The sequence below is a fragment of the Ptychodera flava genome, unplaced genomic scaffold (genome assembly GCF_041260155.1).
Source record: "Ptychodera flava strain L36383 unplaced genomic scaffold, AS_Pfla_20210202 Scaffold_29__1_contigs__length_4469600_pilon, whole genome shotgun sequence".
Taxonomy (NCBI): Eukaryota; Metazoa; Hemichordata; class Enteropneusta; family Ptychoderidae; genus Ptychodera; species Ptychodera flava.
The window spans coordinates 607,393-624,965 of record NW_027248351.1 but is presented as its reverse complement, the minus strand read 5'-3'; the positions used below and the strand labels follow the sequence as shown (position 1 = coordinate 624,965).

Below are 17,573 nucleotides of genomic sequence, written 5' to 3'. Positions count from 1 at the left end.
AACGACATAACTTCACTATCCAATTATCCCAAATTAGTTCCAATCGTGTTAATACTAGTAGTGCCTACTCGTACTCTGATATTCGGAGTTCATGATGTTTCTAGATTTGCGTCACAAATCAATTTGAGGCAACATTGATCCCAACTTCTCGTAAACGTCGTTTGTTATATAAGACTAATTAATTTCCTTTTAGAAGGTAAAATAAGAAATTTGGTCAGATTTGATGTAAAACGGGATGTACCGTTTCTAATAAAAACAATATCGGGGATTGCCCCGGCGCGTCGTGAAAGTTCTATGTAAAACGATAGCATTTTGAATTTTATGACTCACGAGGGCGCCCTTTTACACCCCCTCTTTGACCTCCACGATAGCTCTTAGTCAGGTGGCTTAACAAAAATATCGTTACACGGATGACAAAAGTGCCAAATTTGCTACAGATGTTCGCATATATATGTAGATCAAAATTAGCTATTGTTTCAAAAATTTGGGCCACCTGAAAGACCCGATGACGTCATTAATTCAAAATGACCGCCATTATAACGCTTAAAATGGTAAAATACGTCTAATTCAGGCAGTTTTCAAGATTTTCTTGAATAAACTGACAAAAACATTCCAAAGTACGAATACAACATAAAATTGATGCAAATCAATTATTATGATGACGTCATAAATCCAAAATGGCTAACCAAATTCAAAATATCACCCATACTATCGTCTGACAATGTTCAAATACTGTTAATTAAGCGTGTTTCAAGCATTTTAGTGCCTGAACTGAGAACACCCCAAATTACAGACAAAACATATAATTGATGCAAATTAATTATTGTGATGACGTCATAAACCAAAATGGCAACCGAAAATTACAAAATGGCCTATTATAAAGTTCACGATGCTTAATAGCCCATTTACAACAAAATGATAGTTCAAAGGTAATGTACAATTTGTCTTGATGATCCATAAACTCAAAATAAATGATATATGTACTAAAACTTAGCCAATAACCTCAGCACAAATTACAAACTCTTACGAAATGATTTATTATTTCACAATGGCCTCTGTCTGAAAAACTTATTCATTGTAAAGGAAATGAAGGCAACTTACCCATCGGTTCTACCTTTGAAAGTGTTACGTTATAGTGAGTAGGTCGATACTAGTGTGATTTCATGATAACGAAAAACATGGCGAGAAACCGGTGAATAAATCATGCCTTGACCCTGGTCATGTGACCTTGGTCCTGAAAAAAGGTTTTATGTTTGTGATTTGTCTTTTACTTCCTTTGTTTCAGAAGCCTTTTTTTGTTGAATTTTCTTGGTTTTTATGTCTCGATGTGTGGTGACAGACACATAGTTTTGTGCTACAATAGTCCTCTTTTCTCCTCCTAGTCCTCCTTCGTTTTGGTCTCGGTTTTATGAACAAAGAGAAGACTTTTTGTTTTGCTTTTGAAGCTAGCTTATCTTACTTTTTTGCAGCTTTCGTGAATTTTATGAGAAGCATCTTTGCCTATCGTTTTTCGTCTCGTTTTGCTATTCGGAAACCAAAAACATAAAAAAAAACAGGACGAACATAAACAGAAATGGAAGGTTAAACAAAGACAAGAACTCAGAAAGATTCTCAGATTCATCAACAATCTTACAAATCAAACCTTAACAAATGTTGCAATCAAAGCATTAAGCAAAGGCTTGAAATTTATTCCCACTCCGAAGTGCCTATACAGAAAATTGTCATATGAGATATCAACAAATTTATTCGCATCATATGATTGTGCAATATCATGAGAAGCAAACAATCAATCAATCAGACATCTGTTCTAAGATAAGTCCATTTTCGACACTACTAACAGCGGAAAACCCCAAAAATTGTAAAACTGTCTCGAAGCAACTTGGCTTCGATCGATAGAGGAAATTCCATTCACAACCCACATCAGAAAGAACATGACTCTAGCAGAAAAGACTGCCCGAACAATCTGTCTAAAACAAACACATATCAATAAAACCCATCAAAAAAGGAAGAGGCATATCAATTGTGAATAAGACAAATGACATTAAAGAAAGTTATGGACAGCTGCGAAATGTACACTATTACACTTGGCGACATTAACTATACAGTGGATATTGTATATGAAATCATTTATCTGCGACAAGAAGATCATTGACGAGGTGATTTACAGTTTCTCCATTCCCATAAGTAGAATAATTTGTACACCACGATGGTATCTCCTACCAAAATACACAAAACCAAAGCAGAAGGAACAATCATCACCCAACGTCTCAATAGAAATGGCTGCTCGAGAAAATAAACCAAATGCCGGAATTTCTAGACTTTGTCATAAAACCAATCGTGCAAAGATGACTTACGTATGTCAGGGACACAAAAAAACTTCATTAACTAATTAGAATCAATAAAAAAACAAGCAAACGTTAGACGTTGTATCAATGTAGAAAAACATGCCAAAAATGAAGCCATAAATGCAGCGATCGTAGCGTTGGACTCTGAAACAGTACCAGCCAACTGATATGATACAAAAAACCCACCAACAACGTACATGAAAGCCTTACTGTTGATTATTCTGAAACGCAACATATTTTAATTCAACTGAGAAAAATACAAACAAATCTATGGATGCAGTATGGGCTCACCAGAAATAGCTGATATCACATACCATGAAACGGAGAAAGTTATATTAAATCCCAAATCCGGTCAAATATTCGTATGGAAATTTAAAAGGTGACATTTTCATGATTTACAAAGGAATAGAACATCAACTTCTAACATTCAGAACATTTGTCGAGGAGTGCAACACCCTGTACACTACGTTCAACTTGGAAATCCATAATTGAACACTTTATCAACTAAATCGCATACCTGGACCTTGTAATCTTCAAATGTCAGACACGCAATCGAGAGACATGGCTCGATTTGAAAACTTACACAAAGCCATCTGACGATATTTATCTGCCACCGACCTTCAAATGCTTCATTGAAGGTGAATTACTCAGATATGTTCGTACATGCAACATCAATATGGACTTCATAAAAAGGTCAATTTCTCAACTCAAAAACTTCAACAACGAGATAACAAAAAGAAAAATATAGCTTGTATCAAAAAAGGTTAATGTCACAAAACGTCAGCCATCATTCATGTAACAAAAAACTTGTCAGCACAACCTCATCAAAACCAGCCTAATCAAACTGATAAGTAACTGGAAAATAATGAAGGGTGATTAAACGCTGCCTATGGTTTTCCAGAAAACCTATAATAACGTATAAAAGGAAGAAAAACATACAAGATACCCTCATTCAAGCAACATTCAAACACAATGCGAGTACATATGAAGGATTTGAGCAAAACTTCACGCAACAATCAGACCACAACATAATGATCTTATCATCTCTCCTTGATGAACAATTGCTACCATTAAACTGAGCATGTGGGAATACAAAACCATTCAAGTGACTGAAGAAGTGACCCCACTTTGGCCCGAAATGCCGCTAGGAGGAATCACCAACATAAAGCCTTTTTTCTGGGACCAAGGTCACATTACGAGGGTCAAAGCACTATCGATTCACTGGTTTCTCACAATGTTTCCCTTATCACGAAACCACATTGATCTACCCACTATACCGTATCACAAGCAAAGGTAGAAGCAGTGTGTGAAGTTGCCTTCATTTCCTTTATATCGATTCGATTTTTCAAACACAGACCATTGTTTACTAATCAATAATCTTAAAAGTGTGTTACTTGTGTTGAACTTATTGGCTAAGTTTTGATACATTTATCTTTTATTTTGAGTTTATGGAATATTAATACAAATTGTACATTACCTTTAAACTATCATTTTGTCACGTAAATGGGCTATTGTACCAAGCACAGTGAACTTCATAATCGTCCATTTTGTAACTTTCGGTTGCCATTTTGGTTTTATGACGTCATCTCAAGAATTAATTTGCATCAATTGTATGTTTTGTCTGTAATTTGGGGTGTTAATTTCAGTCCAGGTGATAAAATGCTGAAAACAGACTTAATTAACAGTGTTTTAAAATTTTTAGACAATGTTATGGCGGACATTTTGAATTTGGTCGGCCATTTTGGCTTGATGACGTCATCATAATAATTAATTTGCGTCAATTCAATGTTTTATTTATAATTGAGAATGTTTGTGTCAGTTTATTCAAAAGAATATTGAAAACTGGCTGAATAAACCGTATTTTACCATTTTTAAGCAATATAATGGCGGCCATTTTGAATTTATGACGTCATCGAGCCTTTCCGGTGGCCCAAATTTTTGGAGCAATAGCTAATTTTGATCTACACACATATGTGAACCTCTGTAGCAAATTTGGCACTTTTGTCATCCGTGTAACGATCTTGCTGTTTTTTGTTGCTAAGCCACCTGACTATCTGCAATGGGAGCATAATGCACGATTGATTCTGTTCGTCAGGCGACACTCGCTCCCCACTCCAACCTATTGCTTTTGTTTTGTTTGTTTGTGAGGGTTTTTTGCTTTTTTTTCTTGCAAATTTAGTTACAGGGGAGAAACGTGCCATGTTTGTGTCGAAAAAAACGAAAATTGAGGAAAAACATCCTTTCTCTCGAAAATACAGCGTGCGTTGTTGTACATCTCATTGCCTAAGCTTACATGTAGCCTATAGCCATGAATGACTTATGAATAATCCCTCCGCCGATATAAAATCACAGACTGGTAGACTATGAGTCCAGTAATAGTGATCAAATTAACCTTTTCCTTTCTTAAACTAAACAAACACTAGCGGCAGCACATCAAATAAATTAATGAACAAACGCTGTAATTATTTTTGTCCTTTATCATGATTAATGTAGGTCGGGCATTTCGCGTAATACAGCCGTCCTGGTTCGACAAGTAACACGATTGGAAATAATTTGGAATAATTGGATGGTGAAGTAATGTCGATTTAGTCTACAAATGTAATCTCACCTGATTTTCTTTTTACACGACACACTTGTTTTATGAGTAATTGCAATATTGCAACATATATGAAAATCCAATTATCCCAAATTAGTTCCAATCGTGTTGCTTTAAGTTTAAAGTATTTCAGGAGAATTTCATGAAAATACCACAGCAGCTGTCTTCGTAGAAAACAACGTGTCACATAAAAAGCATTTATAGTGATCAAATTAACCTTTTCCTTTCTTAAAACTAAACAAAAACTAGCAGCACATCAGATAAATTAATGCGCAAACGCGCTATAATTATTTTTGTCCTTTATCATGATTAATGTAGGTCGGGCATTTCGCGTAATACAGCCGTCCTGGTTCGACAAGTAACACGATTGGAAATAATTTGGAATAATTGGATGGTGAAGTAATGTCGATTTAGTCTACAAATGTAATGTCACCTGCTTTTCTTTTACACGACACACTTGTTTTATGAGTAATTTGCAATATTGCAACATAGATGAAAATCCAATTATCCCAAATTAGTTCCAATCGTGTTGCTTTAAGTTTAAAGTATTTCAGGAGAATTTCATGAAAATACCACAGCAGCTGTCTTCGTAGAAAACAACGTGTCACATAAAAAGCATTTAGTTTTGATTGTTTCCGGCAGCCAACACCACATAAAAAGCTGGCGCACGGCCCTTGGGCTACAATTATTGCAGTCCCTAACGCTCGACATACTCCACTCCTACAGCGGTGAACAGTGCGGTCTGTTAGAGTGTTACGTCTGGTCATGTCTGCCACAGTCACCACACATTTTACATTTCTAGCATGGTAATCGGATTGGAACTGTATAGATTTCTTTATCAAATGAAGATTGTGTCTAGTTCAGTAACAAGTTGGTTTCAACAGTCAAATAAAATTACGTATATTATGACAAGGGCTCTGTGTAATGTGCAAACCTCAAACCTGCGTTTATGCTTGATTTGCGCCAGGAGAGGCGGATTTGATTTGTAAGATTTCTAAATAACATTTAAAAAAAAAATTGTCTCTGATACATTGGTGTTAAATAAAAAGTCAGAGTTACATGTACGTTCGTATAGCAGACGATATCGGCCAGACTTCAGCTGTGTACACTCGAACAATGACACTGCCATTACGAACCTATTAGTATTACCACGGTGTGTACTCTACAGCCGTTGTACTAGTGTCTGTATCATGTGCAGTATCTAAATTATCTATAAAGTCATAATAAATCTTACAGTTCAAATCTAACCACATCCTGGAACATAACCATATACACTCGATCTCACTTCTACTGTCTATGATGTAAGCATGTAACGTGCCAGTGGCCACAAAATGCAAGAAAGCCTCGTTCTAATTTTAAACAGATCCATGAGTATGACACCGATCCGTGTCGTCTGTCAGGAGATAAAACAAATTGCAGAGAATTCTGGGAATTGAATAATACCTACCTGTAACCTGACCCCAACAACAACACATCATCCACAGTGTTTAATCAACTTGATGCTAATGATAAACGGCAGATGATTTTATGTGTACGCAGTTTGTGGAAAACACGTGACCTGAGATGACCCCTGTTCAAACAGTGATGGCACCATCACCACCACACACCAGGAGGAACTGCGTGGCAAACGTAGCAATATTGGGCCATTCTTTTCAGAAAACCAAGATCAATGAAACATGCAGATACTCAAAAATGAACGATGAAATAAAACTATTTTATTTTTATTTCAGATCATTTAATTGACACAAGAACATGAATATACTCAAAATAAACTGTTTGTTTGCGTACATTTTTTGAAAGATTATGAAAGACTTCCCATCAGACAAAAATATTGCCCCTACAACACTGCAGTACTGGAAAATACATTTTAAATTGTACTGGCTGACAAATGAATCTTCTGAACAGTCGATCTGTGCAATGATTTTCAAACGACTTGCGTCTTTAGATTGAACTTTGATATCTTGATTTCCATCGATAAGCAACACAACAACGTATTGAAAATAAATTTGTAGGCCTAATGTCTTCGTAACTTACCCCCCCCCCCAAAAAAAAAAAAATGACTGAAATAAAATTGAAGGAATATGATGCATCATAAAAATATATATCTGTGAAATGGGTTATTACTTGAAACAGCAGTGATGTTTCTCGGAACAAAATTCTTACGAAGGAGAGTACAAAGTATTTAATTTTCGGATCAAAACTTGATGCTGCAGTCAGTATAGATAAACGTACAATATCATCACATGGCTGTTGTAGATATCAAAATCACGAGGTGACGCTCACCTATTCCTGTACATGTTGGTAAAAGTTGGGTTGAAATCTAAGACATAAAGATTTGTTCTCATGAACTTCACAAGGAATGAACGACAACGTTATAAATCGTGATCTACGCTGGTGTCACATTTCATGTTTGTTTACATCTTACGCACGTCTGGGATGTAAGCGTCCTTAGTTACTGCTCTAACTTTGATACAATGTTTCTCGACACTATTGTAATTTCATACGGCAGCAACCACTTTCTCAGGAATGAGACCGATTATTCTCTCCCTAAAGCACACTATTAAACTGTCTAAAAACTATTGAAAATACAAGTAAAAAGCGATACACTTGTGAAGAAAGCACTGTGAATGTATCAAAACTACCCTATAAAAGTCCGAAGAAATGCCCTGAGTCGACCCCTCTCTCGACATAGTGAGATCGACCTGGATACAACGCCCTCAACGTAATTCTTGAACTTAGAACTTAGAATGGCGTTGATCGCCAAGGTTGAAGTCGTTGTTTATAACCATAAATCGGAGTAATCTTCCTCCATCGGATGGAAATATCAACAGATTTCAACAAAATTAACATCATCAGATATGCAGGTATTTTATCTCATCTTATTTTGCACACACAATGAATATTCCGCCAGATATTTATGGCGATGTGATGGAAGGTGTATCTGTACCACTGCCTGTAGACAACCCCTTGTAGAAGTTGAACAAATTTTCGGCGAACATTTCACAAAATGTGAAAGAATGTTTTCATCGGTATATAAAAAAGTGAGCGACTAATCTCTAAGCTTGTCCGATCCAAAATTTCAATTTCAAAATGAAGAATAACGCCAATATTTAAATATCAACAAACATTTTTCACCAATGTTGTCATTGGGGTATGCTGTGAACAACGGCAGTCAAATACCTCCATGACAAAATTGGTCAAAATTGTTGATGTATAAATCCACAAAACATCTCGTTTTGGATTTCTAACATCCCTGAGATGGATCGACTGACAAAAATCACAATTTTTATCAACAACCATATTTCTAAATTTGTAAAAATCACCTTGCAATCAACTTGTTGCCATGACATCCTTGTCATCAATGCAGTCAAGTCAATGCAATGCATTCAAACTTCAACGCTCACAAAATTATTCCTTTCAAAAAATTCCTCCAAATTCTGACATTTTGATGTCATGTAGACATACACTTCATGTTGGTGTATTTTATCTACTTGGAAAATACTTTGATTTGGTCACTGAGATACTCTACAACACCAATTTTATCACCCATGACTGCAATGCACAAGGGTAAACTCACATGACCTTTGAAAAGATCACAGATAAACTTTCCATCACATCCATATTTTACGATCCATTCTCTGATGACGTCACCAGTAGAAAGAACTCTGACGTAACCACAAACATAAACATTATCATCTTCATCCACAGCAATGTATCCACCTCCATCAATCACTGATCCTGTCCTTGGTGTCTGTAGCTGACTTTGTCCGAATTGATGTAAAAAATTCAGGTCGCTGTCAAAACACTTGATGCATTCATTGCCATGGTCATAAACCATGATGACATTTTTGCTGTTTACAGCCACAGAGTTCGGCCAGAAGAAATTTGTTTGGACACTAGTTTGACCATTAACTTCTTTGACATACTCTCCACTTTGAGTGTACTTGACCAGTCTATCATCTCTGTCCTCAGGTCTTGTGATGTCCGTAGAGGTCAAACTCCAAGTGACCAAAACAAAGTCATCCATCAGAGCTAGGTCAAAGACTACTTTGATGTTTTCAGGTAGAGTAATTATTTGGATAATTTTCCCATTTTCATCACAAACAACAATTTGTTTATTTTCAAATCAAGTATGAAATAGTGGTTGAAACGTGAGATGGCTACTCTCGTTGGCCGGAATGGCTTTGCAAAATGACCATCAAAGCTTCCTATGACTTTGTCACAGGTATAATCTTTGTTCAATATCTGTACAATGTTGTTACCAGTGTCACACACCACAAGTTTATCACGATGGAAGACTAAAACTCTTGGCCTCTTGAACTTTTGTCCTTGGCCTTGATGTTGACCATTGACCAATGTCACTGACCAGTCACCTGAAAGGTCAAAGGTCACATTTGTGAAAATTATTGAATGCCCTGTTGCACAGCTTACTTTTCTTACTGCTGTAAAAAGAAATAAACATAATAACAATTTTTTATTGCCACATATGAATTTTTGAAAGCTCACATTAAAGTATAATATTAATTTTTTTCACAAATTCTCACAATTATTGGTCATTTAGCAAATTTACCATAGCAACATTTTTAGCAGTAAGGTCAAAGGTCAAATTTGTGAAAATGTTGAATGCATTGTAGTACCTTTTGTTCTGCTGTAAAAAGAAACATATTTTTATTCAAAATCTTTTCACTGCCCCATATTTTTTTGAAAGCTCTGTTAAATTATTTCAAGATTATTTTTCTAGCAAATTCTTCTCAATAATTGGTCATTTTGTAAAGTTTCCATAGCAACATTTTTAGCTGAAGTAGGCAAAATAATTATTTTTGTCATATATTTTCAATTTCTTAAACTAAATTTCAAATTCTTCCAATTTAGCACTTTTCTATAATTTTAGCCATGTACCAATCATTTACAATTATATGAATTTATTCACTTATTACTGTAACCATGGCAACACTTTTCATGACAATGGCTCAAAATATTTTATTTTTCTTTATAACTTTTCTATTTTATGCAGTAGCTCCAAAATTTTTTCGCCAAAGATCACACTTTGACAGTAGCTTGTTTATTATGTATTCATGCATGAGTATGGTAATATATAACAAGTAACCATGGCAACATAAATATTCACAATTTGCTCTTTTCACAGCCTTGTTTTGTTGTTCAAGAAAAATGAAAATTCTTTCACAAAAGTTGTAAGACTGAAGTTAATCTGTTATTGTGTGGCAATGCATTACTGCACTGCAGTATTATTAGTTGCCATGGCAACGGAATTTATTCCATTGCTAAAAATGGAATATAACATTTTCCTTATGACATTAGCAGTTTAAATATCTATTCTCCAGAAAATATTGACATACTGTAGCACACTTTCTAATGATTCGTAATGAATTTAAAGACTTATAGATTGTAAGGCTGGTATCCATGGCAATGTTTTAGAATTATTGTTCAAAAATTCTTATTTTGTCAACAAGTTTAAAAGTTTATCACAAATTAAAAATTCTGTATTGTTCCACTGGAGATTAGTTAGTGTTAATATATGGTAAATGTTAAAGTTTCAGTGAATTTTTGTTTGAACTTTCTTGTCATTTCAACCAAGATTTTCTTCTGTACATCAATACATGTGTACAGTAGTGCAAACAAGTAACCATGGCAACATAAATATTCAAACTATGCTTTTCTTCACAACTCCTTTAAGGGTTAAAATATCACAAAGATTCTTTTACAAAAGTTTAAAGACTGAAGTAAACTTTATAATCATGTATCAATACATTGATAAACTTAAAGCATTACAGGTAACCATAGTAACAGTTTTTATTCTTAGTAAGACAATGAGTCCAAGAGAATGGCTTACAATGAATGAAACTGGACAAGGCACCTGAATCAAAGGCTTGGTGATGCTAAGTGTCATTTGCAATAATTAAAGGGGTAACTACATATCACATAGCAAGATGTCTAGGTCAGCATTTAGTATCAGGGCCTGAAAAATATGTTTGCCCGACACCCTGGACAGACTAATTTCTAATACAGACAAGCACAAAACCAGCCCACAGTCAGGAAGTTCAGAGCCAACTCAAATTACCAAATCAAACAATTCACATGGAAATGATGAGATGGCTACACTCCTTGGCCGGAATGGCTTTGCAAACTGACTATCAATGATGTTTGTGATTTCGAAGTCAATATTCTTGGAATTTTCTGGTCAACTGTGCGTCATCCATAATGTTATCCAGTTCCCAGGTCATGTACATATTTCTATAACCTTAGGGAGCCTTCAATTATTATGGCCGGGGTTGGGCCAGCAAATCCTTCCTGTGCATCAGTCAAAATAAATGAACCCCCCCCAAAAAAAAAAGGAAAAAAAAAATTAAATTAAATTAAATCAAAAACTTGATGAACCTTTTCTTTTTAAGATGACAAAATTTCATGACACCACCCAGCAACCACCCCATCCCCTGAATTGCTTTAGAGTAAGTAGACCCAATTTTAAATTGTAACACTGGCCATTACTGGTGCTTAGATACAATGTAACATCAGTGGAAAAGAGACTTTTTCCAACATTCTGCTCTTCTTCCAAAACTTGTAAACACTGTATACTGTGTCGCGGAAGGTTCAAAAGTTCTTCATCACTTGTGGTGCTGCCAATTTCATGGATTACAACATCATCATCCTGTTCCTCGGCAAAAAAAGCTCTGAGTCCAATATGTCACTGTCACTGTCACTATCTGTGTAATTTATCCTTATCCTTATACATTGCAGGAAAGTAAAGACCTGGTGTCTGCTTTCAGTGTACTTGGCATGAGGCCACTGTCTTTTCTCAACTCAGAGGAACTTCACTGTTGGGGCAATGAGCAGATTGATCAGCTAGTGGACCACTATGGATACACCAAGCACAATGACCCTGGTGGTGGTGACTGTGGAGACCAGTGCAAGGAGAGTGTCAATATTATGGATGTAAGGAATACTAGATCAGAATGGAACCAGATTACGCAGCTTGTGTTGTGTCAGCAGTATCCCAGGGACAGTTTTGACAAAGTGTGATCTCTTATTTACACACATAATAGAGATATGTTTCCTAACCTGATTAAGATAGCCACCATGGCAATGACTTTGCCAGAGCATTCTGCTGACTGTGAAAGGGGATTCAGTGTGTAAAACAACATAATAACATATGACAGAAACAGACTTGGTACTGAACGGCAGGACACACTACTAGCAACTACCGCTATTATGGTAGAGGGCACTGAAATGAAAAAGTTCAACTTTAACAGTGCACTTTCACACTGGAAAGAAAAAATTCTCATAAAATTTTCACTAAAAGGCACTGATATGCTCTATCAGTAGATGTGTACTGAGTGTATGTGTTCTGAGTGTTAATAAAACAGTTGTTAAGATGGATGATTTGAGTCCTTTATTTTTTACATGCATAGAATTAGGTTCACATTTGCAGTTTGACTTTTTAACATATTTATCTTGTCTCACAAAAATTGTCTCTTGTCCCACTTTTTTTTTTTTTTTGGGGGGGGGGAGGGGTCAGAAGGACAATTTGTCCCACAACATTTTTTTCTGGTAAGAACACTGTGTGATATTGCAGGTACCATCTTCTGATGGGTATGGCATTGTCCACTCACTGGGCATTGTCCACTCACTGGGTATGGCATTGTCCACTCACTGGGTATGGCATTGTCCACTCACTGGGTATGGCATTGTCTGTCCACTCACTGGGTGTGGCATTGTCCACTCACTGGGTATGGCATTGTCCACTCACTGGGTATGGCATTGTCCACTCACTGGGTATGGCATTGTCCACTCACTGGGTATGGCATTGTCCACTCACTGGGTATGGCATTGTCCACTCACTGGGTATGGCATTGTCCACTCACTCACACTCACATCAGGCTGTGCGTATCTGCATAACATAAACAATGGGTTTGCAAATACGCACAGCCTGGTGTGAACATGAATGACAATGCTATACCTGTCGGAAGATGGTCTGTGCCATATCACGTGATGAAAGGACCAAGCTTGACACTTTTTCCCATGATTCAAAATATTTTGTCACAAACAGCAACTTCCGCCACCATTTTTGTCTGTTTTTGCAAAAATTTGTGCAAGTTATATATGATAAAAATGGCTTTTCCAGAATAAGCGACCCCAAAGCTTGTATATATGTAAAAACCAGCTGTAGTGAACTTCCCCTTTAAAGGCCGACCGAGGATATTAAGGGATCCTTCACAGGGTGCATATATAAATTGAATGGCAGAGGTCAAACAACATGAAAGAGGCTCCGTAAAAAGCACAGTTTTGTTGAACTCTAGGGATTTCTTTGGAGTATTAGGATTAGGATTAGTCTTGGCCAAATAAACTGAGTTTACTACTTCATCAATATTCAATAGTCTGCATTCAGTATTCTGCATTCAATATTCAATAGTCTGCATTCAGTATTCTGCATTCAATATTCAATAGTCTGCATTCAGTATTCTGCATTCAATATTCAATAGTCTGCATTCAGTATTCTGCATTCAATATTCAATAGTCTACATTCAGTATTCTGCATTCAATATTCAACAGTCTGCATTCAGTATTCTGCATTCAATAGTCTGCATTCAGTATTCTGCATTCAATATTCAATAGTCTGCATTCAGTATTCTGCATTCAATATTCAATAGTCTGCATTCAGTATTCTGCATTCAATATTCAATAGTCTGCATTCAGTATTCTGCATTCAATATTCAATAGTCTGCATTCAGTATTCTGCATTCAATATTCAACAGTCTGCATTCAGTATTCTGCATTCAATATTCAATAGTCTGCATTCAGTATTCTGCATTCAATATTCAATAGTCTGCATTCAGTATTCTGCATTCAATATTCAATAGTCTGCATTCAGTATTCTGCATTCAATATTCAATAGTCTGCATTCAGTATTCTGCATTCAATATTCAATAGTCTGCATTCAGTATTCTGCATTCAATATTCAATAGTCTGCAATCAGTATTCTGCATTCAATATTCAATAGTCTGCATTCAGTATTCTGCATTCAATATTCAATAGTCTACATTCAGTATTCTGCATTCAATATTCAACAGTCTGCATTCAGTATTCTGCATTCAATAGTCTACATTCAGTATTCTGCATTCAATATTCAATAGTCTGCAGTGACAAAACAGCCAACTTCTGGCCGTGGGTTTCAAAACTATGACTTTAAAATGTAAAAATAGCGTCAATGACACTGTAGCTCCCATCCTGGACTATTTAGTGTTTGTTCTCTGGTCAGATATTTGAACATGTGTGAAAGGATAAAGTGCATGAGTGAAAATACTTAAATGTAATGTACTGGAGACAGTGAAATATGTTTAATGTATTTATTCAGAATATAAATGGAAAAAATACAGAATTAGATATATCCAATACTGTGATACAACCATTAACTCAACAAGTCATTTACAATGACATAGTCCCCACTTGTAATAGGAGTATTAGTCTTGATGGGGCAGGAAAATGTGGTCATTAAGGTTCCAAGACAAGAAATGTGACCTTTTTAATCTAACAATTCTCTAACAGTTAATAAACTCAGAACCCCTGTAAAGTATACATTTTCTGAAAGCCTACATATATGGGAACATTTTGGTAACCACAGTGTCACCATTGTTTACATAACTATCACGTGACAAGATAATTTGCATAACCTTTCAAAAGTCGGTTTTCCCTATGTTTTGTCTCAATACTTCAAAATATCTGACTCAAACTTTCTGGAATGCAAGCTGTCACAATGCTCTTTCAAAGTGTGTCTCAGATTTTTTATATCTTGCTTAGTTTTTTTTGGAGCACAATTTTAAAGAAATCAACTATGGTAAAATTCACTGCTCTGGAAGTTTTCTGGCATAAAAACTGTTTAAGAAGGTTTAAAAAAATTCTGAGACACTCTTTTGAAGACCTGTAGGATAGCTTGCACTCACATGAATTTCAGCCACATATCTCAAAGCATTGAAACAAAACATAGGGAAAACCGATTTTTGAAAGGATATGCAAATTACCTGTCACGTGATAGTTATGTAAACAATGGTGACACTATGGTAACCAAAATGTTCCCCTATATCTAGGCTTTCCGAAAATATACAATTTACGGGGGTTCTGAGCTTATTAAACACTAGAGAATTGTTAGTTTAAAATGGTCAATTTCTTGTCTTGGAACCTTAAGAAGTATCACTGGACTGTATATGTTGAGATCTATGGGCACATAGGTCTATTTCGTTGTTCCCAATTTGAAACACATGAGGCATGTCTAAGTTATGGTTCTAAATCGGGAAAAAAGATCAGACCTCTAGCAGTATTGGCCAGCCAAGAAATACATATGCGCATTATAAATGAGGTACAAGATGTGACATCTTAAGGTCTAATATCCTATCAAAATTGGAGTATATAGAACTTGTGGTTACTGAGATATGCATATATATGTATAATCAAGGTCAAAGGTCATCGAGGTCACATGACATTTTGAAAAAAAAATTATATTGCTAATTAATCCCTATATGCCAAAAAATCAGATCTCTAGCTCTATTCGCTTGCCCAGAATTAGATGTGTACATAATTAATGAGGTAAAGCGTGTGTTGTCATAAGGTCTCCCATCCTACTAAATACAAAGGACATAGCACTTGTGGTTACTTATTTATTGACATAAACATATATTTTAGGTAAAAGGTCATCGAGGTCACATGACATTTGGTCAACAAAATTTCTCTCCTATAGTTATCCCTATATACCAAAAATCAGACATCAAGCTCTATTGGCTTGCTCAGAATGAGATATGTGCATTATTATTGAGGTACAGTATGTGGTGTCATAAGGTGTCCAATCATACCAAATATGAAGGGTGTAGCACTTGTGGTTACTGAGTTATGGACAAATGTGTATATTTGAGGTCAAAGGTCACCGAGGTCACGTGACATTTTGTCAAAAAATTGTATTGCTAAGTTATCCCTATATACCAAAAATCAGACCTCTAGCTCTATTGGCTCGCTCAAAATTAGATATGCGCATAATTAATGAGGTACAATATGTTGCGTCATAAGGTGTCCCATCATACCATACATGAAGGCTTTAGCACTTGTGGTTACTGAGTTATAGACAAATATGTATATTTGAGGTCAAAGGTCACCAAGGTCACGTGACATTTTGTCAAAAAAATTGTATTGCTAAGTTATCCCTATATACCAAAAATCAGACCTCTAGCTCTATTGGCGCGCTCAAATTAGATATGGGCATAATAAATGAAGTACAATATGTGGCGTCATAAGGTGTCCCATCATATGATACATGAAGGGTGTAGCACTTGTGGTTACTGAGTTATGGACAAATATGTATATTTGAGGTCAAAGGTCACCGAGGTCACGTGACATTTTGTCAAAAAAATTGTATTGCTAAGTTATCCCTATATACCAAAAATCAGACCTCCAGGTCTATTGGCTCGCTCAAAATTAGATATGTGCATAATTAATGAGGTACAATATGTGGCGTCATAAGGTGTCCCATCATACCATACATGAAGGCTGTAGCACTTGTGGTTACTGAGTTATGGACAAATATGTATATTTGAGGTCAAAGGTCACCGAGGTCACGTGATATTTGTCAAAAAAATTGTTTTGCTAAGTTATCCCTATATAACCAAAAATCAGACCTCTAGCTCTATTGGCTCGCTCAAAATTAGATATGTGCATAATTAATGAGGTACAATATGTGGCGTCATAAGGTGTCCCATCATACCATATATGAAGGGTGGTAGCACTTGTGGTTACTGAGTTATGGACAAATATGTATATTTGAGATCAAAGGTCATCAAGGTCACATGACATTTTGTCAAAATATCCGAGATATCTGCTTGAACGGATGGACTCACGGATGGACGCACATGACCCAATCTATAAGCCCACTGGACTTCATCCGTGGGGACTAAAAATTGTGTCACTGCATCCTTTTTGCAATATGAATACGATGAGAAACTAAATTTTTATTTTTCGTGGCCTTATACATGGGAGTCTATGGACGTGTAAACTAAAAATATGCAAATTTCACCACGATTTGCCCAAATTTGGGAAAGGTCACTCCTATGCACTTCCATACCAAGTTTCAAATGAATCGGACTTGTGGTTTCAGAGAAGAAGATTTTTTGACCAAAAATGGGAGAAAATTACAAAGAAATTCATGAAAAATAGCAAGTCCAAGATACTGACCCAAGATGTGCACAATCATTTCATGTCAGCCCAAAGTACTTACATGCTAATTTTTCATGTAATCTGCTCAGTGGTTATTGAGTTTTTCAATTTTGTCTGTTTTTACATTTTTTCACTTAATTTGCATATTTTTGGCAATGACAACTTTATTTGAACAAAATCTCATCTACAGCCCATCATCCATGTACACACCAAATATCAAGATGAAATGTACAGCGGTTTTGGAGTTTTTGATGTTGACATACAGACATACAGACGTACAGACGTACAGACATACAGACATATATACATACAGACATTTCCCTAGCCTATAAGAATACCTTCCATTGCCATATATACATATGGCTATGGGAGCTAAAAATCAGCTGAAGTGAACTCCCCTTTCAGGGCAGATCGTCCATGTA

The 17,573-nt window shown here is 35.9% G+C and overlaps 1 protein-coding gene and 1 long non-coding RNA gene across 6 annotated transcripts in view; one reads left to right on the top strand and one right to left on the bottom strand.

The window, feature by feature from the left end:
- Positions 1 to 17,573, bottom strand: part of LOC139127176 (myosin-3-like) — a 182,777-nt gene that overhangs the window by 81,210 nt on the left and 83,994 nt on the right. For 2 of the 5 annotated variants that reach the window (XM_070693096.1, XM_070693097.1), the window contains one exon: positions 6,635 to 9,314. The exons of the other annotated variants lie outside the window; for them this stretch is intronic. In XM_070693096.1, coding sequence (XP_070549197.1) covers positions 9,013 to 9,314 — 302 coding nt within the window. In that variant the 3' untranslated portion in view covers positions 6,635 to 9,012. Of the gene's footprint in view, positions 1 to 6,634; positions 9,315 to 17,573 lie in introns of those variants that run through there. 5 annotated transcript variants of the gene reach the window in all.
- On the top strand, positions 7,677 to 12,336 carry LOC139127200 (uncharacterized). Its single transcript, XR_011550952.1, has 3 exons — positions 7,677 to 7,805; positions 8,914 to 9,003; positions 11,698 to 12,336. It is a non-coding gene; the product is annotated as an uncharacterized lncRNA (long non-coding RNA).